General features: G+C 47.7%; 7 protein-coding genes across 7 annotated transcripts; 4 read left to right on the plus strand and 3 right to left on the minus strand.

The window, feature by feature from the left end:
• Positions 1-1546: 1546 nt before the first annotated feature.
• EDB82DRAFT_495682 (uncharacterized protein) lies at positions 1547-3560 on the minus strand. The gene is made up of 3 exons (XM_065608516.1): positions 2917-3560; positions 2767-2864; positions 1547-2699 (listed from the first exon to the last, which is right to left on the minus strand). Exons 1-3 carry the CDS (start codon positions 3151-3153, stop codon positions 1940-1942), a joined length of 1095 nt encoding a protein of 364 aa, XP_065464562.1. The 5' UTR covers positions 3154-3560; the 3' UTR covers positions 1547-1939.
• Positions 3561-10443: 6883 nt separating this feature from the next.
• Positions 10444-12405, minus strand: EDB82DRAFT_135980 (uncharacterized protein). Its single transcript, XM_025733495.2, has 2 exons — positions 11216-12405; positions 10444-11142 (listed from the first exon to the last, which is right to left on the minus strand). The coding sequence occupies exons 1-2, from the start codon at positions 12166-12168 to the stop codon at positions 10929-10931; spliced, it is 1167 nt and encodes a 388-aa protein (XP_025584395.1). The 5' UTR covers positions 12169-12405; the 3' UTR covers positions 10444-10928.
• Positions 12406-12759: 354 nt separating this feature from the next.
• EDB82DRAFT_495701 (uncharacterized protein) lies at positions 12760-14670 on the plus strand. The gene is made up of 7 exons (XM_025733496.2): positions 12760-13160; positions 13218-13293; positions 13358-13823; positions 13872-13903; positions 13954-14027; positions 14115-14185; positions 14235-14670. Exons 1-7 carry the CDS (start codon positions 13060-13062, stop codon positions 14333-14335), a joined length of 921 nt encoding a protein of 306 aa, XP_025584396.1. The 5' UTR covers positions 12760-13059; the 3' UTR covers positions 14336-14670.
• A 4948-nt stretch (positions 14671-19618) lies between these two features.
• Positions 19619-20661, plus strand: EDB82DRAFT_136431 (uncharacterized protein). The gene is made up of 2 exons (XM_065607045.1): positions 19619-20103; positions 20151-20661. The coding sequence occupies exons 1-2, from the start codon at positions 19701-19703 to the stop codon at positions 20447-20449; spliced, it is 702 nt and encodes a 233-aa protein (XP_065464563.1). The 5' UTR covers positions 19619-19700; the 3' UTR covers positions 20450-20661.
• Positions 20662-21101: 440 nt separating this feature from the next.
• On the plus strand, positions 21102-22702 carry EDB82DRAFT_495710 (uncharacterized protein). The gene is made up of 2 exons (XM_025733498.2): positions 21102-22129; positions 22178-22702. The coding sequence occupies exons 1-2, from the start codon at positions 21312-21314 to the stop codon at positions 22353-22355; spliced, it is 996 nt and encodes a 331-aa protein (XP_025584398.1). The 5' UTR covers positions 21102-21311; the 3' UTR covers positions 22356-22702.
• A 43-nt stretch (positions 22703-22745) lies between these two features.
• Positions 22746-23791, plus strand: EDB82DRAFT_495712 (rhamnose mutarotase). The gene is made up of 2 exons (XM_025733500.2): positions 22746-23282; positions 23352-23791. The coding sequence occupies exons 1-2, from the start codon at positions 23150-23152 to the stop codon at positions 23576-23578; spliced, it is 360 nt and encodes a 119-aa protein (XP_025584399.1). The 5' UTR covers positions 22746-23149; the 3' UTR covers positions 23579-23791.
• A 69-nt stretch (positions 23792-23860) lies between these two features.
• Positions 23861-26997, minus strand: EDB82DRAFT_136456 (uncharacterized protein). Its single transcript, XM_025733501.2, has 2 exons — positions 25282-26997; positions 23861-25233 (listed from the first exon to the last, which is right to left on the minus strand). Exons 1-2 carry the CDS (start codon positions 26606-26608, stop codon positions 24008-24010), a joined length of 2553 nt encoding a protein of 850 aa, XP_025584400.1. The 5' UTR covers positions 26609-26997; the 3' UTR covers positions 23861-24007.
• Positions 26998-27946: the final 949 nt, after the last annotated feature.

The following is a 27946-nucleotide window of genomic DNA, read 5'->3' on the forward strand; positions in this document are numbered from 1 at the left end:
GACGTTAAACATAGCTGCATCTCCAAGTTGCAATAGTCCACCATCACTAACACAGTTGCAGTCGTATACAGTGATGAGAAACCATAATAATACATTATATTAATGATGAATTGCTGAGATTGAAACCTTTCAACTGCATGCATCGAAGCACATACAGTACAGTACAGTGCTGTTCTGTACATCAAACGTTTGGTTCGTCCGTTGCTTCGTCCGACGACAACAGCAAGCTAGGGCTGACAGTGACACACATTCCCAACCTTGTCTGGCTGATCAATTAGAATCCTCATATCTTTGGTTGCTCTTCCAATAAGCCAACGAATTGACTAATCAACACAATCATCCTTCGTTCTACTCCTGAAGAGGAATAAGAGCGGAAAAGACGCCATCAGTAACCATATCCACCTGTATTACTAAACTGCCTCAATATTCCGTTATGCCTAGGGTTCGATTTTCCCTCTTCTACTAAAAAGTCTTCGATGCTATTGTAAGCAGCCCGCAGTACTCGGTCGGTCTGCTACTGTACCCAGCTGCCGCGAGACGCTCGACGAGGAACCAATTAATTCCTGTTCACCTTGTTGTTGGTGGGATCCATCTTCTGATGGTAAAATGATGAATGATGACTCTTATGCCATTTTTGTCAAGACTGACTAGCCTCTACTTTACATAAAAGAGGCAGACGAGCTTTTGAACCATTGGTCATCAAACACATTCCCATTTCCAAAGCAATAATAACCTCCCGGATTTACGGCTTACGGTAATCTAAATCCCACTCTGAAGAGGGAAGTGGCTGGATTGTATTGCCGTACAGTGTGTACCGTCTTAGCTCCGGGTTTCTGTACTAATACCAAATAAGTAGAGGCGTGTCTGTAACCCTGCGGCTCCTGAGTGTCACTGTTTTAGAGCTTATACGCAGAGCGTTTGTGACAACAAAAAAAAAGGTTCTTTTCTACCATGCATTCGGCGCAATTTTCCCGCTCATCAAGGTTGAGTTAGTTGTTGATTAGAAAGCAGCCCGTCCTTCTGGGGTGGGCCATACCTAGTAAACCAAAAAAGTATGTCCGAGTAATTGGTTAGCTTAACCATAACTTTTAAGAATAACATTTGATTACGCACTGGACCGACCGTTAGCACTCACTCGTGTGAATGGTCTGTGCTAAAGTTGAGTGAGTTTGTGTGTGTGTGTGTGTGTGTGTGTGGCCTACGGCACTACATGGGGCGTCAAAATCTGACAGCTCCGTGATTTGCGCTATCGATCTTCAAAGGACCCCGAGACCCCCAAACAAGAGGGGATTTGAAATAGGGGATTAGAGTCCAGACCGTTTCAGTGAGATTGTTGCCGACTGGTTCATGATCTGATGGAGGGGGGGGATAATATGATGTGCCTGTTTGTGGCTTATAGATGCACACGCACGGATACAGTGCAGAATTATTACCGTTGAGCTGTTGTTGCGGGCGGTTTAGTAGGCGATGGCAAGGTGGCTCACTCGATGTAACGCTGTAAGTTAATCATATTATTAGACGAGAGAACAAAATGGAAACGCGATAGTTGTGAAGAATGAATCATCTCGGGAGTTGGATTTGGGTATGCTAATGCACAGTCTATCTAGAAATGCCTTCTAACTTTACTCCATCCCTTTGTTTGGGCTCAACTTCAATATTGTAGTCGTGGTCGTAGCCAAATCTCTCGTATCATACCCATACATCCCTTTCACGACCTTGTCGGCCTTCGGGGAAAACATACACAACGCCGGACCAATTCTGAATCCGTGCCTTTAACACCGAACCACCACGGGTATAAACCCAGTTGAGAAAACCAAAAAAACGCCCAAAAGCCAAACAAACACCGTTCCCCGTGTGACAAATTTTCAACGAAACAAAGAATGGTCGTAAAACAAGTCTAATCGTGCTAGTCAAGTTTCAATTCGTTCTGTTGATTGGTTTATAGTCGCATTGGTTCGCCATCGTAGCCTGAATAAATCATGGGATCTCCCATACCCAGCATCACTTCGGGGTTAGGACATGAAAGGACGTGAGGCTTGATTGTTCCGAATTCCGATTCCAGCAGACCCTGATTCAACATCTCCATGTTGGCCATCATACCGCTTTGTTGTTGCTGTTGTAGAAATTGCATAGTAAGATCGGTGAGTTGAGGCTTAATCATTGGCCAGGCGGGGAAGTTGTTCATTGAAGGAGATTGTGAGGGGAACAGTGTTGAAGCATCGATTTCGGGTGGTGGAGGGGCAAAGTCGAAGTCGGGAGAGCCAGTGAAGCTCTGCGGTGAAAGGGTCATGGCGTTGGTGTTGCCAAATGCAGCTTTTCGGTAGTCATATTCGATGTCGACGTCGGAATGATCGAGTTCCGATGATGACGCTCTCTCGGTTCGGTTACACACTGAAGAGTCTGTGTCCTTGATGGCTTCCTTCGCAGGCTCGTGTTCCTTCTGCTGATCCTCGAGCTGTCGAGCCAGCTCAGCCATGCCGGCCTCGTCCTCAGGGAATACCGAGTGCACGGGAAGATCGATGTCGCTGTTGGGGCGGATACATCCGAGCTTTTGGGCGATGTTGTGGATTACGGGTTGGCCGCGATCGTTTAATTCGGGCTCGCCAAGGTCCCAGGATTGGTTGTTTCGAACCATTGAGTAAAGCTTGTGAACGGTAGCAATTAAAGCGAATTGAGTGTTCTCGAGAACTTCGGCGTAACTGTTGAGATTGCGTGTAAGTGAACTGCGGACCACAGTGTGTCATTCTTGGTGGAATTTCCACATACCCTCGAGGCAACTGCTTGTATTCCATCTTCTTTCGTACACCAGCAGTACAAACTAGACCATCATCCTTGCATCGCTTGCAGGGGAATTCACCGTCACACTTGAGCTCGTGTTAGTTGTGGAGTATAATAGAGAGTACATGAGAAACGTGCCTTGGTCTTCTTCATGCGACATCGCTCACAAGCCTTCCACACACGCTTGTGTCGACCGTCCATGCCAGTTGTATGTGTGACATGATCGTGGTGGTGAATTGTAGCAGCACTTGAGCTGGCTCGCTTGGAGGTGCGGTGCACAGGCTTGACCGATTTGGTACTTGAAGATGTACTTTTTCGAGAGAGGGTCGATTTTTGATCCTCAGCTGGAGGAGAGGGCAAGCTACCTGATCCCATTGTAGCGTAGAAATAGAAGCTATAGTATTTATTATATGCCAAGCAATGTGGGTGATCCACGATCCAAGTGAAGGATTAATAAATATTGGAGTAGGTAAGATAGTAAGAGGAGGGTGGAATGGATGGAGTGGAAGAGGGCATGTATATGTATATAGTAGATTGATACCCAGAAGAAAGTGGAAGATGGGGGGGGGAGGGAAGTAAAGAAGAGAAGGGATCGAGGAGCTTAATAATAGTGGAAGCAGAGTCGAGTTGAGGACCCATGAATGAATGGAATCTAGGTTGTGTGACTTGGTTACCCAAGTTATGTATGGCACGGCACAGTACAAGACAGTAGTGGTCATAGGAAAGCTATGTTATGCGCAGCGCAATGCAACGGCCATGAATTATGGATGAGATTATGTGAGAACACCTCAGTCTCTTCGACCACAGTGCAGTCATTCTGATCCTGATTCTGATCATGATCCTGGCTGGGCTGGGTCTTTGATCCCAGATCCACGCACGCCCTTCACACCCAATCCCGGCGCTCGGAAGCTTTTCGCTGGTAGCGGTAGGAAAGTTCCCGCCCGCTGGGAAAGGAAGGGAGGGTGTATGCATAACCATCGGCGTGGTCTTTATGCCCGAGATGGCGAGAATGGACAGAGAGATTTAAACAGGGATAATGGAGCGACGAGATCAGGTCAGGGGAGACCCACTAGAATGATGATTTGATGGTGTGGGCCTAGGCACCTAGGCCTTTCTCTACAGTGCAGCCCGCCCGTCTACAGGGCCCCAGTCAGAGGGGACTAGAGGGGGATTTAACGCACTGCAAAAGTCCGCGTAGCGTGCGGACTTAAGAGATGCAGCACCTCCACAACGTAGCCGGCCAACCATCCTAGTGGAGAGGTATCAATCAATGATTATCAGTACATCCAATATCATTCATCCGTTAGTTTTGGCTGACGGGGGAGGCTTTGATGTTTTCTTTCTAATGCGCTGTGTTGTGCTTACACTGACAGCGTAGTAGGTGCAAGAGCATCAATGCAATAGGTAGAAAGGGCGCATTGACATAGAAAAACGATTGGGCATCCATATACCGAGGACTAAGGGTATTTTCAGGGCGCATGCAAATTGAGTCCAAACCTAACTCAAAGGCGAGGCGATCAGAAGCAAGAACAGACCAGGTCAAAGACTAGGATCAGGGCGAGGAACTTTGATCGGATTGCTATCAGGGAACGTGTACGAGAAAGAAAGCCAAGCTTAGGCAAGCGAGTCGGGATTTGACGATCTTCTTCTCGCTGCCTCGTTTCCTGCCCCGTGGCTGTGGTATTTTGGATTTACGTGTTTTAGTTACATTATTACAGTCACCGTACCGTAGCTACGGTCGTGTAGTGCGAAGCTTGGGGTTGCCAAGAACCGAAAACCTAATGAGAACGACAATGCTGCGCTGCGCTGACTGCCGTGTTGTTGTTGAGTTGATTTTGATTTGACGTTGCGGCTTGGAAAGCTTGCTTTCAAAGATTTCAAAACGGCAAATGATTGATTACACAGGCTAACCGTGAACTACGCTACACTGCACTTACTGCACGGCAATGTAAGACGGGGCAACCAATGCTTATTATTTATTGTATTGGGATCGGGTGTTCAAATGATCGACCCAGCAATGGTCCAATAGGTATGTGTTGTATCCGTAGTAGTCACTGCTTTAGTTGATTACTTTGTGCCTACACCAACACCAAAAAATATTGTCAGATATTATCATGTGTGTAAGACGTTACCTCACAAGAGTGTGGGAGAACCCACTCAGCGTATGTGCAGCTATTTCTAGCTACATGCGTATTTTGGAAACGTATATATCCAAGGCGTTTCTCTTTCTCTCCCCGCGGTTGAGAACTTTTCCAGACCGATCTCACATCATCAGGGTTGATGAGCACTTGACGTTGACTGCTGTTGCATCGTAGATACTCCATGGTAATGACTGAAAATTAGTAAAGATTGACGTTGAATCACTTCAGTTTCAGTGGAGGCTCAACACCCATAGCCAACGTTTCTATCCACTTATTGCCGTATTTCCATCATCTCTCTGTCGCCACTGACCGAATAATTGGCGCTTCTAGAAGGTAGCTAGCTACTGTAAAGTAGGTGAGGAGCCAAATTAGCAATCATGAACCCCGAGCCCGATCGATCAAGAGGAGTCACGGAGTCTTGTCGGTTTTCCGTGACACCGATCTCCGTAGATTACAGTCACAATCCCCAATCCCCGGGTCCGTTTCATAGGCCTTGTAGTATAACGTAGGTCCATGACCTGATATCCACATGCCCACTCGTTCCCAGCACAGCGGATCGAAGCAGAAATTCGCTAACTAGTTTAGCTTTGCCAACAAGGGGACAAGATGAAATGATACATACCCCAATTAATTAGTCTAAAAATTCCCAATTACAAATGCCGCTGAGGGGACAACTCATTTCTCGGGATGGATTGACAGTTGACGTTGACAAGCCAGGAGGCAGACAAGGATGTGACCACCTTAAGGTTCTCATGCCCACGCTCTGCGGCCGTTGCACAATAGAATAGGGACGCGGATCAGTCTAACATCCCGCAACGCACGGCAACCCCCGAATGAACCTATTCCTTCTTTGTGTAGTGGTTGTGATGCTCCAGGTGACAAATACCCAAGCTCACGGGGTCGCGAGCAAGGGCATTGTTACTCGGCGCCGGTTACAACCACCGGCGCCGATGATAAATACGTACCGCCTACTTAATCAGATCCGTGGCAAATGAGAGACTGAACGCCTCTATTGGAAATGTTAATTATATGGGTCTGCCTCGGCTTGCTTGGTCACTAATAACCAAGTTTCTCCAATGCAGACAGACAATCAAACGAAACCCAGGCTGGCTTAAGCATCAAACTTCCGCGCGCGCGTTCTGCTTGTGCAAACCAACGTCAATGTCGCCGAGTAAGGGTGTTATACTACTGTCATGTGTAAGCGGGAATTTAGACGCGGGATATTCTAGCGCCGGAGGGTCTAACTAGCTTCTCGTGATGGAGCCCGCGGAGGAGCCTCATCTTCATCATTGCATTTTCCTTCACTTAACCTCACTTTGACCCTCCCTTGTCCCGCAGGGCAGGGGACGCTTCAAAGTCCCAAAATAAGTTAAATCAAGCACATACGTTGTATATCGCAAACCCTAAACAACATACAATGGTCTAGTTTACCCCCGTTACCGACTTTCGTTTTGCCCGCCTTTTGAGAATGACACATCAAGTGCCGCTCGGTTACCGCATTGATTCATTATAGGGCTGTTACATATTGTCCATGGGGTTCTTGGCTGATCCTTGAGCTGAGCTGCCGTAACGGTGACCAGCGAAGAATAGCTCACCGTTGAATTGCCGCCATGATACTTTGTCGATGCCGCGGATTTAGGCGGGTATACGTTGACAAATTGCCTTGATGGCTTCACAGGCGTCTTAGTCATTTCTCTTGGCTGATCAGGAAGAAAGAGTAAAGACTTTTCACATCATGGAGTGTATCACAGAAACTAGCACATCACTTTAGACATGAGAGTATCTCTTCCATCTTGTGTTTGCTGTGTTTGAGGGTCGCTGTTGTCCGGACTTGTTTATTGTACCGACACCGTTTCGGAGTCCGCAGCGGTCAAAACTTCCGCGGGGCTTTGCTGTCAATGCTTCCCTCTGCTTTGTGCATGTGCTTACTACCTAGCTTGCTGCGTAATTGAGAATGGAATCAATCAAATGTGAGGCACGGGTAGGTAGTAGCAGTGGTCGATCAGTTGATCCCTCATTCTGTGCAACTGCCGAATGGACGAAACCCTCCGCAAACCGTATTTCGATTCCCGAAAACCCAGTATTAGCGAGCCATGATAGATACTGTAGCATTCTACTAACATGATGATCTCATTATGTGGTCTTCTGTTCTGTTCTCTTCGCTGAACTACTGCATTGCCGAGAATCGTCGAGTGATTCTATTTGTTTCACGGTTCCGTTCATGGAACACAAAGAGGCTTTCTGTCATCGGTCCATCCCCTGTCAAATAATGCGCTGTCAAGTGAGATCCTGGGCACTTGCAATCTTGCGTCGTGGGTATTCTCGAAAAGCCTCGTTTAGAGCCAAGGCCGAGCTGAGTCTTTGTTGACCAATCACTGACAGCCAAGAATAACAATCGATCGAGTTTTATGTTTCCAAGCATCTTGGATGTTAGCTGATACTTGTTTTGCAGTATTGGTATTCTGTTACGTTATGTTACGCCTGAGATTGAGATGGATCTGTAAAGAGAAGAAACTTCCACCTTGACGACATGCAAATTGCTGGTAACTAACTGTACTGTCAGGATCAGGCCATCAACGCACCAGTAGCAAGCATTGAGCCTCTTCAAGATGGACCAAGAATGACGGCTTGAAGAATAAGGCTCCCCAAGAGCGGAATTTGGACCGCATAAATCTCCAAGGTGAGCTCAAGCCCCCATTTTTCTTTTTCTTTTCTCTCTTCTTTTTTTTATTTTTATTTTTTTTTCGCATTCTCTTTCTAACGATGCATTTCTTCAATCATTCCCCACAGCTGCCATGCTAAAACATCTAACCGTCGACGTCATGGGCCTCTTGATTACCAAACAACAAAAGTTCATCCCACTTTGGCCTTGCTTGGTCTCAACGGCACTTGATTTAGATCAAACTCTATTCGTTGTTGTTTGATTGTCAGGGCAAAAAGAAGAAAGAAAAAAAACAGAAGAAAGGCTAGTCAGGGCGTGTGTTTCTTGTCGAGTTATGCATTGATGCATTAGTCAATGACACCAACACAGAGGAAAAGCGAAAAACCCTGATCGCCAGATGGGGGGTTCAAGCACTAGCTTCCAGTGGGTATCAAATAACCCAACACAACACGGGCGGGCTGTCTCACGAGAAGCCGGAAATAGAACCCATGCGCCGGGTATAACGGCATAACGTTATCCTTGTCAAGGATCTAATACGTAAATTCTATCAATGACTCGACTGCAATGCTGTTTTTGCTCAATATCGCATCACAGCTGGTCAAACATATCTGATTGACTTTTTCCGTTGCACTTTGATGTGGCTTTCTTGATAACACAACGCCATACTTGACCATGATCTCATAGAATAACGTTGTCAGACATGATATCAGCTGTGTTATCTTCATATCTATGCTTTGTAGAACCTTGATAACTACGAGCCGGAGTTAACAAACATGTGCAGCAAACGTGACCTGCGACGGGCGTAGCAGTAAGCCGTTGTGCTGTTAAGGCTGGCGTCATACCAATAAGCAATTGTTGGTGAGAATTAAGCCGGCTAAGTTTCTAGTCGCAAATTTAACGTCAAGTGCTGATGATTGATAAAGACGGTTGGTCGACTCGGCAAGCACCAGCCGAGCAATAGACGTTATCTTTATTCGTGATGCATCATGTTTTGTATTGACCAACACAGGTGTAGCCCTATGGGATCAATTCCTTTCAACCGCGATGCGATGCGATATCCCTTTCAGAGCTTTAATTTCTCGATCAAGTGCGTAGCTACCTGTTGATTCCGCTTGAAGCTTCTGAATTCTGTGAAAACCCGCGGGGTTTCCATGGCCCTGAATCGGCACCGAGACGGCAGTGGATAACCAATCCTTCACCCCCCTGACCTGACCTGGAACAGCCTGTCGGATTGTAGAAGACCTTTTCGGGCGATACCGAAAAAGTGAGAGTCCATCAACGTTTGCATCGTTGCACGGACTTTCCATCATGGAACACCTTTCGGCGCCGATGTGGGGGGCTCCTCCATCTCTCTAGGTCATTACACTGCATCATCAACATAGTTTGTTACTATTCTGCCGTTGAAGAAAAGGTAAAAAGTATCTAATATCAGAATAAGATGAGATCAGTGGCTGCTTGATATTCAGGGATAGTTGTTAGTCCAGCCCAATTGATCTACGAATGTCGATACCCGTTTGAATAACCCGACTCGACCTCGGTGCCGAGGGAGGGCGTATGATTACGGTACAGACAATAGATTGTGCTATCTGATCCGCTCGTCGTCAAGTCGGCGTCTAAACCTCCGACGCGCCAATTTCAAGAGCCCGTCGGGGCATTCTCCAATACCACACACACTGCATGATGATATGAGAAACTTGTTATTAACGTGCTATCTCCGCGGTCCGCTGATGCCTTTTCTGGACGACGTCGTAACCCTCGGAAGGATTAAGGGTCTTCAAGGGTATGTTTTATTAATCAATTCGCTCTTTGAGAACGCGTATGGGCCAAAGTCAGCATTTGAGAAATGCCTCAGATTTGATATGAGACAGCCGTCTTAACCGTCACAGCTGTTTACAGAGTCGTTTTCAGTTGTATGGATGATGGATCCATGCATGAATGCAAATCATCAAGGATCAGGATTGATACTCGGAACATGGGGAACGAAAATGGAGAGGAAGGAAGAAGATCTTCAGCACTGTCTCGTTCTATTCCTTGTTGGCTTAGAACTTTCGCCAAACACCTGACAGTCTGCACAGTCGTTTGAGCTTCAAAAGTAAAATCGTGATTTTTGATAAACTTTTATCTTCAACAATCCGTTTCGGCTCACTAGACCCTTCTAGGACGTGCTCCTACATACCAATGCCGAATGCTAAGGCATGTCATGCCTTTCTTCGTGAGCCTCATTGAACCCGTTCCTCGGCCCCACCCGGCCGATGTGGAGCGGAACCGCATCTGGAGACAATTCCGAACGAACCCCGATCCTCAAACTACGGTAATTTCCGTATTGTACGATATATAGAAAGAAAGCAAACGTCACATGATAGACACAGAGCCTCATGTTAATTGATAGCTGATCTCATTCCCATCTTCGCTTGTTGCCAAGTCCTGAATCATATCATGAGCTTCCTTCTACCACTTTCACAAGTAAAATCATTGTGATTTCACATGGCCATGGAGTTCTTGTTCGGCTACGCCGAAGTGTATATCTAAATCTTTGAATTATGGGACCGTGATGGAGCCTCGCAAAATTCTCAATGTCAGTTCATCTTGAAATCCGGAATTCGGGTTTGATGTTAAACCCTTGTCAACAAGCACAAGCCTCACTCAGATATTATCTTCAGCTGCCATTCACCTCCCCGCGAACCAATGGCAAGAGGTGTCACTGAAGACACTACTTAGAATCTCCCTAGCCCCTGAATGTTTTCAAACTCCGATTCTTCTCCAGTTATGCCCGACATATGGGTACTGTCCCACGGGCGTATTGTATCGCAATGTGAGAGTGGACCCTGATGGATGAGCAACTTTGTTCTATCGGTTCCTAGATCGTTTGTATGGATGTAACTATTGGTCTCGCCAGGGCTTGAGTCGAGCTTAGACGTTACAGCCCAGCTGGGGCCACGGGGTTGTCGTGGATCAAGATTTTTTCAGGGCCGAGCCTGTGATAGTCTTGTGATAGTATTCTAGAATGCCATATCCTCGGTTAAGCATCCATTTATTCTGCTACCAAGAATCACATCCATGCTGATCTCCACAACCGATGCAGTGGATTCATGGGCCCATCACCAAGAAGTAACTGATACAAGAAAAAAGCATCCCGCCCTAGTGGGTAGCAGAAAAGTTGGCCTCCTAAGTCTTGGGGATAAAAATAAGTAGTCTAAGAACTTTAGTCTAAGCAGCATAAACTGACCTATTAATCTTGTCTCTTATGCTTCCAGCGGTTAATGTTTCTGATACCCCGAGGCCGCCCCGCCTGACGTTGCCAATATGTTCCTTCACCATATCAAGCAGCCGGTCACGATTCTCCTTTATTATACATCATTATACATGATGAGACTGGGGTGTTCTTGCTCACAAACAGCCCATGTCCACGCGGCACTCGGCAAGTAATTCATGAGAACTGCAGCTTTGTGGCCATACGATGCAGGCTCAAAGAGGTCAGGATCATGCCGGCGTACTTTCTCCACGGCATCGGCTGTAGCCAGGGCGAGGAAGTGTTGTCGTCTAGTTCCTTGGGGAAGCACCCTGTTTCGAGTCAGTTGATCCTGGATCCAAGATATTACCAAAATAGTTGTGGTTGGGTAAAAGGAAAACGTACAGTGCGTTCCCAAAGATTCCATGACACAAAGACGGCTCCTTTATTAGCAGACCATGTCTCCAGGTTATGCCCTCCCCCTTTTCGATGGCCGAGTCGATACGGCTCTGAAGTTCGGGAAAATAAGGGCGCAAGGATTGTAGCGAGTACAAGAAACCAGGAGCACCATGACACCACTGAACTAAGCTTGCACTCTTGCCCTCCTTAAGACTTCGCATACTTGACGGCCAATTCCCGTCCGGTAGCTGAAGCTCAAGAAGTTTCTCTAGGTGTCGGGCGAGTTGTGGAGCGAGCGATGGATTCGAGAGAACAACCTGTGTTATGATACCAATATCGCCATGGGCTGCGCCAAAGTACCGTTTTCCATGCCACTCCCAATTTCCTCGTCCGTCATCGTCCGTGGACATGATTCTCTCCGTTAGTCGTCGAAGAGGGGACTCGATAAGAGTCTCACTCCTCGGCATCCAATGTTTCACCATGCGCAGCAAGTACAAGGTACCTGCTCTTCCGTATGGTATCTCTGATGGAAAAGCATCTTCCTGAGGGCTCGTATATGGACCAAGAAGTATGGGCATATTGCTTAGGAACTCTATCAAGTGATCTTCGTCCTTCGTCACACATGCTCTTACTGCCTGGAATGATAACTTTTCGGAGGATATGCCGCAGTTACCCTTCTCCAAGACAAGTTTCCCTCGGTCTCCTTCAAGATATCGTTGCGCCCATGATATCAGTTTCTGACCTGATATCTGCAGATCTGGATACAGCTCGGAGAGCTGAAGAAACAGGTAGGCAAGGCCAGTGTACCCGGTGAAGAGACCACCGAGGTGGCGTTCATGGTACACTTTGCGGGGCGGTGTGTGTCGGACGACCAGCTCGAGAGCATACGTTAGCAGCTCTTTGGGGTCCGAGCCTAGACTCTGAGCTGGGAGGTTATTTGAGATGTATCGTTGAGCCATGACTATGGTTGTTGATGTAAGTATTCGTCACGTTGGGTAGAGTATAAAGAAGGCTTTCGGGTTGCCATTATTTCGATGAGGCTGTCATTAACGTTGGGCTCATAGCGAGATTATAAGCGCTGTCTTCTGTGACGCATACCTTTGATCTTTCAGGGGATGATCAGCAATTTGTTAGACAACTGAAGGAGGGGGCGACGAAGCTCACGCGACATAACCTACCACAAGTGCACCAGTGACAAGAGACTCTTTCGGGGGGTTATAGGACTCGTAGGGCAGACTTGAAACTGATCTGCCTTGTTTCAAGGTCAGTCTGCTTACAAGTCAACAGATAGACGTCAGTGTTGGTTGGAATCTTATAAGAGCTCCCACGATCTAAGGACGATGGTGGGTCATGAGCTCCCCGGCCGATGTGGGTCTATGGGATGTTTTGTCCGGCGATCTGCGAGTTGACGTTGTAGCGGGTGACTTTAGAAGCTCAGCCTAATGCTGAGAAAGGTGACTTAGAACACAATCGAAAGCGCGTGATTTTCCTTGGCACAGTAATTGGGTGAACAACTGAAGTTAATGAAACTGTTATATCAAAAGTTGTCAATTAGCGTAACAAACGCATCATTGCGACGATTTAAGGTAGCCCCACTCGTCCCTTAGTTACGTAGAGCCCCACGAGCTACTGTATGTATTAATGACGACATCGATGTGAGCTTCTTTCCTCCCTTGAGCTTGGAATGGAAAGCTTGTGATTGCCAGCCTCGCTGTGATAATAAAAAACAGAGAAGCCGATAGAATTTACCTTTTTCATTCTACAACATCATCGTTGTTGAAGCTGTTTATCACAACGCATTTCGAAACCCGTCTACATCACAGATCACGTCGTCACACCAACAACCTATCATGTCTGACACAGCTGAAGCTTCAGGAGCTGATCACCAGCAGCAACCCTCTCAACGCAACAGAGTGGTCGACACTGTGAACGAGAAAGCTCAAGAGGTCTTGTAAGATTGAACGCCGATTACATACATCACTTTCCTCAAGCTAACATCTTCAATTAGCAAGGAGGACTATGCTCAGGCCAGGGAACATGTCACTAATGCTGCCAAGAGCAGATCCTACCTCTACCCGATCAAGGTACGAAAATCACAGGGATAGAGCTCCACGGTAATTGTTTGCTAACATATCATGTCTCTTGTAGGGTATCTTCTACTTTCTCTCCCGTCGCTCGCTTTGGAAGCCTTTTATCTCCAAACTCGGTCCTCTGGTCCTCCTCTCTACCGGCGTAATTGGTGGCATGTTCTTCTTCACGTACCTGCCACAGCTCGCTATCCTATTCTTCGTAAATGGTCCTATTGCACCATTCTCCACGGTTCTTCTGGTTCTGAATGAGAGCACTACCATCATTAATCTCATATCACGCAACTACCTTCTCCAAGATTCGCTGTTGGATGTTTTTGATGGTACCCTCCTGGCTCGTGGAGACACTAAGATCGTCAGCGAGGGACGTGAGGTCAAGTCAGGAGGAGATCCGATGCAGAAGTTGGGCAAAATCATCAAGAGCCCCTTCGAGAAGTTCAGTCCAAAGGCCATCATCCGATACATCATGTATCTACCTCTCAACGCTATCCCAGTCGTCGGCACCGTGATTTTCATTCTCATCCAAGGTGGGAATTCTACTCCTCTATATCTATTGCTCCGCTGATTCAAAATAGGCCGCACCCGAGGAAAGGGAGTTCATGGCCGAGTAAGTCAAATGCCTGGACAGTATTCACAACTAAGCTAACGTTGCTCCAGTACTTTCAGCTCAAGCGATGGTCAGAGCCCAAGAAGGAGGATTGGCTTACAAAGAACGTTGGACCTTACACTGCGTATGTCACTCATTCATATTTTTCGACCATCTACTTGGTGGTTAATCGCACATTACGGTTCTAAATCAGCTAACTGATGTTTTCCAGATTCGGACTGGTTGCTACGCTCCTTGAAATGATCCCCGTTGCTTCAATGTTCTTCACTTTCAGCAACACAGGTAAGTTATTTGCATACTGACTATACATGTATGAGCTAACATCAACAAGTTGGCGCTGCTCTGTGGGCTGCTGATATCGAAGACAAAAACACTTCCATGACTGATGGGACTGCCCCAAGCCTGCGGGAAACCGCTGAAAAGGCCGAGTAAAACACATGAGTCTTTGTACAACACTCAAGCCTCAAGGCCACGCAACATTCAGTATCTGCGAAACAGTTAAAAAAACATGGTCAGGTGCCAAGTAATACAAATTTGTTTTTGGTTTGTTACGTGGAAGTTCAAAAGAAGACGGGGTTACTGTCGTCAATGCCCTACCCGGGAGCTCCAGGGAACACGTTCCTGACAATGGAAAGCAGCCTCGGGGTATCAGAAAAATTGACAGCTGGAAGCATAAGAGATAGAATTAGTAGGTCAGATTATGCTCTTTAGACCATAGTTCTTATAATACTTATTTTTATACCCTAAGGCTTAGGAGGCCAACTTTTCTACTACCCACCAGGGCGGGAAAGTCTCTGGTCGCCAGCGCAGCTATATGGGAAGGTCCTATTATTCGTGAGAGCATTAACACTTTTTCATGTCTTGGTTTCTTTTATTTCACACAACTTTCTCCGTCTCGATCCGTCTCCTTTTCACATCAACACATGCCTCGCAACCATGTCCTAATTGGTTCTTTTGCCTGTAATTTGGCGATATGTGTCGGTGCTCCTACGTCCATTTCCTTGAAGAAGTAGGAGGAAACCCTAATACACCGACAATTCCTGCTACAGTGGTGGCCGTAACTCTGGCACCCTGATAAAATATTGACGATCTAGATTTCAACTTAACGAATAAACGCCACTCATAACAAGTTTCGATGCAGCCAGGACTCAAGCAGGCTACATCTCTAATGTGACCCGACGGCAAGCTGCATCTCGCCTCGTTGCCGAAGCTGGTTACATGCACTACAACTGGACGGATAACATATCGCTTTTGGTATTCTGGGCCCTGAACCGTGGAACCTTTAACAAACACCTCCTTGTCCTCAATAGCTGAAAGCTCGACATCCTTTGTGTTTCATCACTTTGCCTGTCCAAGACCTCTGTCACAATGTTTACTGATACAAGCTAGACTCGAAGAGATACGCCAGCTCGAAGACAGTTTGCCCCTAGAGTCGAGCAACTTCCATTGCGCTTCGGTATGAAGCTCGTTTAGTGAAAGAGACAACTATTAAGCACACTCTCCCACCGGGTTCACACGTCTTGGACTCTGATACATCGTGGCGCTGTTCTCTGTATGGCAGGAACATTCTGGCCATACAAGCGAAGGAATTGCATCAGAATGTTTTATTCTGTTCCACTCTATCTATATAAAGGAAACACTTCAAAATGAAGGATGGCTTGTGAGATGGCTTGAAAACAATCATCGCTTGATGAAGCGAAGGGAGCAGTGGCAAGAGTCGACACCTGCAGGTAAGCGGTTGCGGAGAACCGAATTGAATTGTTATTCTCCGAAGGTACGAACAGAGTAACGCCCATGACTTCGAGGCTACCTGTACAGCCTGTCATTCTCACGACTATCATCACGGCATATGAAGGCGGGACGATGTGTCGGTCCAGGGGACTGGGTCCGCTCCCATCGGATAGATGGCAAAAAATCAATCGCAGAAATGCCCCATGGGTTGGTCCAAAAGGAATACTTGCATAGGTAGCCGAGAATATCACCGTGCCACCAGGTACTGATCAAGCTGAGGAAACATGCCTGCAGATTCACCAATGCAAAGATCCTGGGCCAGATGACTGTAACCTATTCGATTTGGAAACGCAATTTGTACGCTCATGCTGTGGTAAGCTCTCGGGGGTGAGCTAAAGATTACTCGAGCTGCTCGTAGTAGATCCTCGAGTGCCCCTTTTGCCTGACACTGGCAAGCACTGCGTGATAGCTGGCACTGGTGCATATCTCACATCTCCCACGTTGTTTATCATTCGGCTACGCACTCGCTTTCTAACGCGTGCTGGGCTTTCTTTCTCTTTCTCCTCTTTTCTACCGCGCTTTCATTTCTCTCGCTTCGTGGTTTTATTCTTGCCTTCTCCTTATCATCGCGAGAAAGCATCAAGGGAATACCCTCCAAGAAGTCAAATACCGCTCGTTTATCTTTACGCCTTGCTTTACATTCGGCTCACACACTCGTTTATTTCCCTTAATACTTTTACCGACTAATTTTCACTCGTTTCGCGTGCGGTAAGACTTCCTTTTCCTGTGTTCTTCAGGCATTTGTATGTGATCTCGTATACTGACAACAGCACCTGCAGAACTCTCGCATATTCATCATGAGACCACCAAAGATTTCTTTGGTTACCGTTCTGTCGGTATTCCTGCTACTCTCTTGCCTTCTTGGCAGCGCGGCTGCATCTCCTCGCCAGCAGCGCCCAAGTCGTCACCGGGTCGTGCGCAGCAACCGTTTCGTTGAGGCTCGCCAGCCTAATGATGACTATGGCCCCCCTCCCCAATACTACACGGGAGAGCCTGCTATTCCCACTGAGATGACCTCCTGTTAGTGTTCTGGTGCAGGCACCTCTCCGCACAGCTAACGCTTCTAGATTCCACTTCGAAGGAAACCACAACAACGGATATCGGCACTGAATCCTCTGAGGCTAGTGTGACCTCTCAGTCACACGCATCTTCCGGAAACTATACTGTTTCTCTCGGAATTTCCACTCCTTCTTTGTCTACTCGGTTTGATACCAGCATCGCTGTGCCCTCTGCTGCTTCAAGTGCCAAGGCTGGCAGTACAACTAGCTCTGAGGCATTAACATCCGTTGATACCACATCTTCTGGATTATCTCGTGTGGCCGGAACTTCTGGTGATGAGGCTTCTGAAACTGCAGGTGACCATATGTCTACCTTCTGGAACAACAGCACTTCGCCTATCAGCACTCGTTCCTCTGCTGTCAGTGATTCCGATTCCACCAGCATGACTGGAACTGCCTCATGGGAGACGGAACGCTCCTCCGCCAGTGTTTTGCCAGTCACAGTTTCCAGCATCATGACCCTAACAGAGACAACCACAGAGGTCATCTCACTCACAGATACTGCCTCGAGTCTCGAGGTTTCAGGTAACACCAATGTGACAGCCAGAACTTCTTCTACTGCTGAGGTTGAGTCATCCTCGGAAGTCTTTACGTCACTGGAGGAAAGCTCACAAATGACTGCCTTGACCACGACTACAACAAGTATTCTCAATACCGCTGTGACAGTCACAGATGTGGGAGACTCTACCGGACTGACATTTTCGTCCACGACCTACCTCACGCCGACCAATGGTTCTTCGAGTGTTGCTACCTCGTTTGGGCTTGTATCAGACGTCTCATCGAAGACTTCAGCCACTGCAGCTTCGGGTTCAGTCGTGACAAGCGCATCACAAGATGGCCTAACTGAAATCTCCGGTTCCGAGTCCACGCAAAAGACGTCTCTTGTCGCCAGTGGCTCCCGCAATAGAACTGTCATTGTTACTACAACTACTTATTTGACTTCAACACATGAGACTGCTACTCTCTCCACTGAGTTTTCCAACCAGTCCGGTGACTCCTCTGTTGTTACCTCCGAAGGGCTATCGAGTGCTAGTACTGGAGAGCCTTCTCAGACTGTTACTTCATCGACTTCAACGATGTTTAGTAGCGTTACGAACAAAGGATCTGCCGCGATTACCTTCGCATCGTCTGATGTAGAGTCTTCTACTTCCTTCATGTCTACCTCTACACCGAACGGAAGTTTTGTGGGTTCTGAATCAGATATCACCACACTCACCATTCAAACCACTTCAGACTTCTCAGTTGAATCCAGCTCTCTGCCAGTTAACGTAACGTCGAACGTAGTCACCAACTCGCTTACAACTACAACAATCTCAGAAACTCCGGTCATTACTATCATCCCTGGCGGTGTTTCCCCATCAAGCAATGTCACAGGTATGACTAGTGGCTCTGTCTCGACATCTACTGCTTCACTTTTCAATTCTTCAATGACCCGTATGGAAGTTTCATCTTCCCAAGAGACCAGCTCGTTGTTCGATTGGCCCACTTCAACATTAGTCGAGTCACATCGTTCCCTGCCTACTATCGGACTTCCCCCAGTATCTTTCACGAGTTTTTCGTTTTCGATCATCACCACTCCCATGACTCCACCTAGCATGGCAACTGGCTCAACATCGCCACCTTTTGAAAACGCAACAGTGATCAGTTCTACATGGACTTCAACCATCACGACTAGCCTCGGGCCAACAGGTTTGACTTCTACCAAGCTTACAGCTGCTCATAGCAGTAGTGGTTACAACTTTTCCAAGACCACAGAATCTGATATGAGTTCAGTTAGGTCTTTGTCCACATCTGCCAGCAATCTTACAGACATAATCACTTCCATCGTTACCAGGCAACCTACCAATTTGCCCTTCCCGACCAACACCTCCAGTGGATGGAATTCAACAGTGTCTCCGACATTACTGACCGATTCCACCAAGACCACCAACTCTCAAGGCCCGCAAACCTCGCTGTCCACAGCTGGTTCAGGCTTGAATGCTACTGCTCCGTATGCCAACTCGACGTCGACTACAAATTCCGCAACATACTCTCCACCATCTGGCAACGTGACCTCTTCCAAGCTGGCTGTCACTACTTACCGCTCATGGAACGCTACCAACATCGCTCAAGGGCCTTTCAACTCCACTATTCAGACTGCCACTAATGGTTTGAACGGGACGGCGACTGTTACGCATTTCCCAACTACAGATCATATTACTCTCACTACTATATCTGGCAGTGTCATGACCAAAACGTACACAGATATCTTGATGTCAATAATCACCCCCACAGACCCTGTGTTTTGGACGTCCTTGAACACGACAGTGGCTCCTCCTACTATCACCAGCACTCCCGGAATGTTTTCCACGCCTTACAAGGAATCCACTTCGACAAGTGAACGGAAATATCATACATCAAACGCTACTCGGCACTCTGGATCTGCCTCGGGCACGAATGCACCCCCGTTCCCTAGCTCTAACTCGACTGCCACGGCTACGATTACCTTTTCATCGATCGTTTCATGGACTCCTGACCCGGAACCTTGGACAACGTGGTCGACTTGGGATCTCACAAGAAAGCCAGGCTTCGTAACATCAATTGGTTTGCCCCGAGTGACTACTCGCAACCGGAGCAGTGAGACTTCAGAGTCAACTTCGTACACTCGCACTACAACATTGTTTGTCACTCCTACTATGGTAAAGCCAACTTCGTCCCGTCTCGTTACTGGTAATCTCAGCAGCAAGGCTTCAGATTCAACTTCTTATACTCGCACCACAACGGTGGTCCTCACTACTACTCTAGCAGATCCAAGCACACCTCTGTCTAGGTTCCAGAACACCACTGACGGTGCTTCATCGTTCATCTCCTACATTAGCACCACAACTCTGGTTCTGACTACCACTTTGGAAGAACCAAGTACCTCTCGTTTGTCCAATGCCGCAATCACTTCGACTGCCTCGACATGGATGAACACAACCTTGGTAACTGTTCATTCTTCGGAAGCATCAACCTCGTTGTCCGAGGTATCTGTTACCTTTCTTACTACTGGTAGTGCAAAGGGAGTAGCGACTTCCGCTGAAAACTCCGCCTTGGCGCCCTTCCCTGTGATCAACTCGACGCTCTCCCGAGTAACATCTTTGGCGATTGATACTTTGACGACCACATACACTTCGGATCGTTCAGTAAGCGCAGCTACTCCCTGCGAATCTTCGTCTACGACCTCATCGACTTACACGGAGTCACTGGACTATCCTCCGTATGAATCATCATCAGCGGGCTCACCCACAACCGATTGCTCGAGTGGACACTCGATGTCAAGCTGCAAAACGGCGCATTGGTCGAACATGACTGAAACATTTGGCGCGAAAGGTTTGTACTGTTCCACGCAATCAATTGAGTTATACTAACCCTTGAAGACTTAGGCACAAGTACCTATGGATCGCTCACGACATTCAAGACAGTCACCACCGTCCGGGCAGAGGAGTCCCATTCGGTATGGGATGACTACCCTACCCCTACTGACAGAGTCACTCCGTCAGATGTCGTGCCCGTGGACTCCAACTTTCCATGGGGAAACGACTCCCTGATTCACCGTCACCAAAACATGTCCGATGTAGGTATCGGTCTTGACGGTGGAGGTGTGAGCAAGAGAGTTGATTGGCGACTTCGATGGGAGAACGTCAAGGACAAAATCAACAGTTTGTGGCACGGGTAGGCTTTGGAGAGGGAAGATTAGTCTTGCCGCCGGCATGGATACAAGCGACGTGGATGGTCCCTCACATTAGGGGAGAAGGAATGAGTGTTATACAGATACCATGTCATTATTAAGGGGTCTCGTTTTCTTGTTAGTTTTTCTTGGCTGGACTCTATTTCTGATTCAGCCCTGTTGGTTTCGGTAGTTCGGGCTACTCTCAACTTCCGGATATACAAGGTATTGTGGATCGCCAAGCAGGGGTTAAGTAAGGTTTAGGGAGGCCTCGATGGGGAAGATTGCTCTGTTTATGAGTGAATGGATGAAAGGAAACGAGTATCCGTGTACAAGATTCACACAAGTCATTCTATTAATTTATGCTAAGACTGACCTAATTGTTTGGTGTTTGTGTTGATACTGTGACAATTGCCATTGCGAAACAAGTGTATCAGATGAGACAAGTGTGGATCATTGGCGACTTATTCACTAACATATTATTGTAAGTGCATGAATATGTGTAAAAATGAACATAATGAATGGATTCATTGTGCAGATAGTCAGACATAAAATATATATACGCGGATTGTTGGCCAATCGATCATGACTTGGAATCGTCGTCATCGGGGAGGGGTCTCTTTCCTTCCCGGCCCCAGATTCATGCCTCGCGCACCTGACGCCTTACCAAAAGCGGAGCCCTTGCCACCGAGACATCCGATGCAAGTGCAAGGGAAACTTAACAAGTAGAAGGCACGCTACTACTTTAACTTTCTCCTCGTCTTCAATCTCCCATCTTCCCACCCACACATACAACAACAACTATCCATCCATCGACCCATCCATTCATCCTTTTCAGCATAGGATATATCAAAACTCAATCAGTCACATCATGCTTTTTAAGCCCCTCGCCTTCGCAGCCACTGCTGCTGCAATTCTCATCGTCCCCGAGACCTCAAACAACGAGGATGGCATCTTCCGCGCTCTGCCTATCGAGGCCAGCACCTTCGAGCTCCCCGCTATCGCACATAAACAGGCCATCGATGTTCCTTGTCTCCAGTGCCGCGGAAAAGATACTCATTTAGAACTCGACTTTGGTATTAAGAACCGTCGCCTGGTCCTCAACGGCTTCGAACTCTACCCACGTGCCGACCCATGGAATGGTGATCTTTCAGCTGCCGTTATCAAGGGCAATGGCAAGAGCGATATGCGCCGATTGGGATACGGTCTAGCTATTCGCCCAGAGGGAATCGACGAGGATCAGCATTTGGAGATCGTCAACGTTGAAGTACGAATTATTGAAGTTGGCGATCGTTTCGTCGATGGCGTTCCTCCTGTGACAGTCAAACTTATCAAGTCTTTGAGCGGAGATATTCTCATCGGAAACATCGAGATTAAGGGTACTGGCGAGAAAGCACCAGAGGATTGCGACATGTGGTGCCGAACCAAGGACATGGTCCACGACACTTGGAAGGGCGTCAAGGGCAAGTTCAAGGGCTGCCACGGAATGAAGCCTCATCATGGCCACGAACACCACAAGCCCCACCATGGTGCTGGCAAGGCCGAGCACAAGCCTACCGATAACTTTAAGCAAGGCCCACTCATGCACAAGAAGCCTGAGCAGTCCATGGGTGAGGTCCTCAAGCACGTTGCCGCATACATCGTCCTCCCTGTCCTTATGGGCGTTGCTGCTGGTGTTGGAGTTGCATTGTACGTTGAATCTTATCGTTCTTGGTTTCATATACTGACCACTTTTAGTTTCGTCATGTGCCTTTTCAGTATGGTCCACCGCTTGGTTTGTCTCTTCAGAGGCGAATCTAGTGAATCCACTGAATCCCTCGCTGCTTATCATCAGGTGCCTTTCACCGAGCTTGACGTTGAGGACGAGAAGACTGTTCTCAACAAGACTCTTCCTCAGTACGAATCACGCAACTAGAGTCAACTTACACAACAATGTACTCGTACGCAACTCGGTCTATATAGAAAAAGGGAACGGCGAAACACTACCAACACAGAACTTCTAAAGAAGGCGTGTTATCGATTCCAAGATTGATTTTACTTGTGATTTGGGCTTGGAATAGGCGTTATAGCGTTGGATGCACCATGGACGGGATCATGTTTTACGAATTGGATGGAAACGTCTCAGTGCAGTCGTGGCATCACTGGTAACGAGTTTTGTAACGTTACTGTCCTCTCTTTAAAGGTCTCAGTCATGTCTATCGGGTTCAGTTCTATGTACCCAGGCATTATTTAAAATGAATAAAATGATCACTATATGATACATCTCCAGGCCACAATGTTCAACACCTACATACTGTCTGATTGACAATACTCTAGTGCTCCTTGTGGGAAACCACCTGTCTAATTGCTTAACTATATCAACCTTATGGAGACGTCAAATACAACTACTAGACGAAACTTGTGGGATTACGCAACATTCATCCGCCAGAGTGCGGACCCTGAAGATTAGATATTCCCGTTCCCACTCCCGTTTTCGCTTCCACTTTCGGCGATCCCACGATCCCCAAGTCGTGTAAGTGGATAAGTTATAAACGCAATGTCATTTGCGGGGTTACAGAGTGGACAACAACTCGCTACTCTCTAGCCCGATTGCCGAATTCATCTATATTACTGCCTTGTTCCCATTAGCCACAAACTTATTGTTGATGATTGTATATTCTCGCACTCCACACAAGTCATCACTCACTCACAGCACCAGAATACCCCAAAATGTCACAAACACCTCGTCGCTTCGCTCAAATCGTCAAGCTCAAACCAGAGCACCTTACAGAGTACAAAGAAGTACACGCTCGCGTCTGGCCTGATGTCCTGAAGCAAATCGGGGAGTGCAACATTCGAGATTGTACGATCAACAACCCTAACCTACATCATTCCCAAGGTATCAAGTGGCTAACATGACGGGGTCTTGCAGACAGCATCTTCTACGATGATCAGAGCCACATCCTCTTCGCTTCGTTCAAGTACATCGGTTCAGACTACAGTGGTGATATGGAAAAGATGGCTCAAAACCCTCGGGTGAGAGAATGGTGGAAGATGACAGATGCCTGGCAGGAAAGCCTTGTTCCTGGGGCCGTGAGCTCCGAGTCTGGCGAGCCATCCTGGTGGAAACCTGTCGAGGAGGTATTCTACCAGCCTTGATTTATCAAGTTAGAGAGCCATGTAAGGAACACAATCACAGGGAAATAAACAAGGAAACATGTTTCTAAAATATATTTCATTGACAAAACATGCCATTAAACACAGAGGCCTTTCTTTTGATAAACGCCCACGCTAATCTCGCTCGCGAGATATCTATGAAGGGAGGTTGAATAGAATAGAAGGAAAAGGAAAAGGAAAAGGAAAAGGAAAAGGTGCCTCTATAGTGTTTATGCAAAATCTCTCTTCTTGCTTCTTACTTGATCTTCTTTTTCATCAATCAATCCCCATCTCATATCCTCACTCATTACCAGCCACGGGCCAGCCTTGGTGAAAACAAAATAAACTAGACACCGGGGTGAACTGGCCCTATCATCGAGAAACGCATATTTACCTATGTTCGCGCATTATATACAGCGTCTATCCTTCACTTCATCTTTTTTTGATGGCTTCTGATCTGCCCTGTCTCCAAGTGTGTACTGCTCTATGGCGAACAGACACGTAGGCTGAAGGAGTTTTCAGAGACAAGACATGACGTTTGACGTTTCCCCCAACTGTACTTGACCCAATAGTGATCTTGTACCTCAGAAGGTCGACTGACTCCTTGTCGCCGATGCTGACGTTCTCTGCCTCCTTTGCCAGTACCCCATCATCTTTACGAGCCTTAGCAAAGAACTTATCAATGCTAGACTGTGCGTCTTGGGCACTATCTACATCCTGCTGCTGCAGAACAAAAAGTACAGCGACCCGCGCAAAGTCCAGAACCTCATTGGTAATCTGGAACTTGTTCGTAGGACTCTGTGTTTGTGTAGGGACAGCTGTACCTGAGCTTTGGGTTGCACTCCCCGTTGTAGTCGGCACGCTTTCTGGGCTTCCCTCATCTACAATCAGCTTTGTGGGGTTTGCAGTCTCTGAAGATACGACAATGGCAGTAGCGGATTCGGGTGCGCGAGGTACCAGGGAAGCGGCATGCGCCTCACGTTTATCCTGCTCGAGCATAAGTCCCCTTTTGCGCGAAGCTGCGCCATCAAAGGTGACCAGCGAATTTTGAGCAATGCAGGACAGCTCCTGAGCATTTATCTTGGCCATGATGGCGGTACCGGACAGAGGAATGGAGAAGTTCTTTGCACTGGCTTCGATGAGGCGCGGGATGTTCTTTCCCAGAGTCACATTGCTGAGATCGCCGCCCAAGTCCGTCATTGTGCAACCATCGGATCCCGCAACGCTGCAGTCCGAGCCCGTGAAGCCATTAGTACAGATGCACGAGCAAGTGCCCTGGGACATGATGTTTGTTCCACCGTTCTGGCATTTAAGTGATTCTTGGCATTGAGCAAGTGCAGACTGAGGCTTGTCATGGTTTCCCAAGTTCTTAAATACAAAGAACTCCAGCGGAACAAGCACTGCAGCCACGATGATACATAACAGCAATATCATTAAGACGACAAACGCCCAGACAGGGAGGCCACAGCAACGCCGACGTCGTTTACCTTGACCCTCATCTGAGGGTGTCTGATTGCGCTGGCCATTTCGTGACGGTCCGTTGCCTTGTCCGGGGCCAGGTGCAAGAGGCCAGGACGTTGTGCGAAACCAAGACCCGCGGCTTTGCCGGCCTGTTGGCTGGGCGGGGGGAGGGAATGCTGCCAGCATATCTGACAGGCCTAATAGGTGTTAGTAAAAGACATCATGTCTGATGCGGAGTATCTCACCTGAGTTCTCCTTGTCCCCCCCTCGCATCTGACCCTTATCGTCGAAGAAATCATTCAAGTTATCAAATCGGCTTCCTGGTCGTTTGCCATGATCAATCATAGTTGCAAGTCGAGTTGCTCGTCGGATTAAGTCAGGCAGACTTGTCATACTGCCTCTCTCTTCCGCTTTTCGAACGGCATCAATGTCCAGCTTCGGTGGTCGTCGAATGGCCGAGAGGCGGTTGTAAGGCTGAGGCGATGGTGATGGTGCAGGCGCCTGTGACTCTGACAGGTTGGTCGCACTAGCGGCTGCAAATGCTCCGAGAATGGCATCTGGGCTTAGGCTATCGCGAAGGTTTTGCTCAGGGGCCGATGTCTTTGCCAGTGGGAGTGTATTCGAGGAGCTTGATGATGCGTCGATATAACCAGTTCCTGAATCAAAGGCCTGAACTGGAGATGGTGCAGGCCGGTAACCAGGTTCCATAACAAATGATTTCGTGGTGATGAGGGAAGGCTTTCCTCTTTTGCCAATGCTGGCACTGCGGACCAATTTGCTCTCATCATGAAATTCTTCGTCTTGACTCCTGTCAGTAGCCCCGTCATCATAATACGAAGGACTGCCAGCTGGAGAGCCTCCGCGCCAGCTATCGGGCATGGCTGCGCTTGATGCGTATGAATCGTGCGACCTTGAGTTAAGGCTTTCTTCAGGAATTGGCGAGACAAACGACGCGTGTGAGTAAAATGACGAGACGCCTCGTCTCGCCGAGGGGGGAGGTCCAAGAGTGGCGCTTCGCCTGTTGGCTGCTTGAACTTGGTTAGGTTCTGGGAAGTCAGGAACAGATCCGAGGCTAGAGACAGTATTTCGTGAGGATGGAGAAGGGGGGACAGTAGAGCTGTATTCTTCGGGTTCTGGGGTGAGAAATACTGGAGTCGGTTCTTGAAGTCGAGACTGATCGAGTATTGAAGGAACTTGGCTAGGTCGAGGAGGTCGTCGAGGGGCCTGAGTTGGTCTACCAGGGGGTGGTCGGTATGGCTCAGCCTCAGGCTGGTTCATAGCAGCCATAGGGGGGCCAGACAGAGGCCATTGAGGTACTTGTTGAGGTCGAGAAATAGTGACGCCAGAGTTCCCGCTCCTGTCTATCGCGTGCTTGGATTTAGGAAGCCTGGATTGTCCCATGGTATTTGCGCCCAAGGGTCGGCGAGGAGGAGGAGCCCTGAGTTCGCCAGGCGGGTCATCTTCCATGGAATCTGAGTATGTCGGTTGGTGTCGCGAATATCCACCTTGTGTTCTCTCGCGTGCGCTTCTCGAGTTTGGGTCCATACCCCTCCCATCATACGCTTGGCTCATTTGATTGTCCTTATGCCGAGTCGAGAGTTCATTCAAACAGTGTCACACGGCTAGGGACCTAGTAACAGGCTTCTGTATGCAGTTCAACTGTATGTAAGAAGCCGTCGAGTCGCAGGGAATCGAAATGGTGAAATAATACGGGTATCCGACGGTTTGCGCCACCCTAAGTCGATGGTTTCAAGAAGCACTGACACAGCGTTCGTATATGGTGGAGACGATTCTATCCGAGATGCTGTGTTGCAGCATTAAAAATCGACTCTTCCGGATCGACCAAGTCGTACAGCTGCAGACTATGTCGATTTCACGAGAATTCCGACAAGCGTAGAGTAGTAATAGTTAAGACGAGAACGAGATAGAAACGAATGTAGAAGAAGATAAGACGAATCGAACCAAAAATGAGAGTTTGTTGCACGGTGAACCAGACCAAGCAGGCGTTGAAGCAACGCAAATGTGAAATGAACTATGCAGAATATCAGTATTAGAAGGGATAAGTAATAACACAACCAAGAAATGAAGTGAAACAATGAATATGATGTTGAAATCGCACCATCTCAAGAAATCCGAAGCAGCAAAGTTGAAGACATACCGAGGAAGGTCGCAATTCCTACAAGATCACTTGGTCGTGACGAATTAAGTCGAAACGGAGCTCTGTTGCAGTAGGCAAACCAATATATAATTGATACGTCACAGGGGCTTGCAATGAACGGTTCAAAAAAGAGATCAATGCGACGAGCAGATGCAGTGATCCAGTGTCAACAGAAAGATGAAAATTCAGTGGTCGTCGCTGTGGCAGTTAAAGCGGGAGACGTGGGCGAGGCGTGTCACCAGGTTGGACGAATCGCGTTTCAAAGTTGCGTCTGGACGGTTTGAGGTTGCTCCAGGTGTCGAGACGATAACGGTTGTGAATGGAAGTTCGGATCGATGAGATACCGACAGTCGAAAAGGAAGGCGTCGGGTACCTGGTGAGGTTTTTGAATTATCGACTCCTGCTCTTGCGATTTCCTTCTTCTCAACCACGAAATTATTTTGTGGCTGATGCAACTATCAAAGTGGCCAAGCAAAAGAAAAAAGGAAAACAGAACGCAGATCTGATTATCCTCTGGGGACACCGAAAACAGTAGTAGAAAAAGAAGTTTTAAGAAAAAAGAAGGTGCGCGATGCTACAGTAGCTAGGCACAAACGAAGAGGAATCGAAGTGGTTAGAGAAAAAAACGAATGTAACGAGGCGCAGACGACGACAACTTGGGTCGAGGCAGGCTTATCGAGAGGCACGAGAGTGCGGGTGAGAGATGAGATGGAAGGAACGGAAGCGAGAGGGGGGAGGAAGGAGTGAAAATG

The sequence above is a fragment of the Fusarium venenatum genome, assembly GCF_020744135.1.
Source record: "Fusarium venenatum strain MPI-CAGE-CH-0201 chromosome Unknown EDB82scaffold_2, whole genome shotgun sequence".
Classification (NCBI taxonomy): Eukaryota; Fungi; Ascomycota; class Sordariomycetes; order Hypocreales; family Nectriaceae; genus Fusarium; species Fusarium venenatum.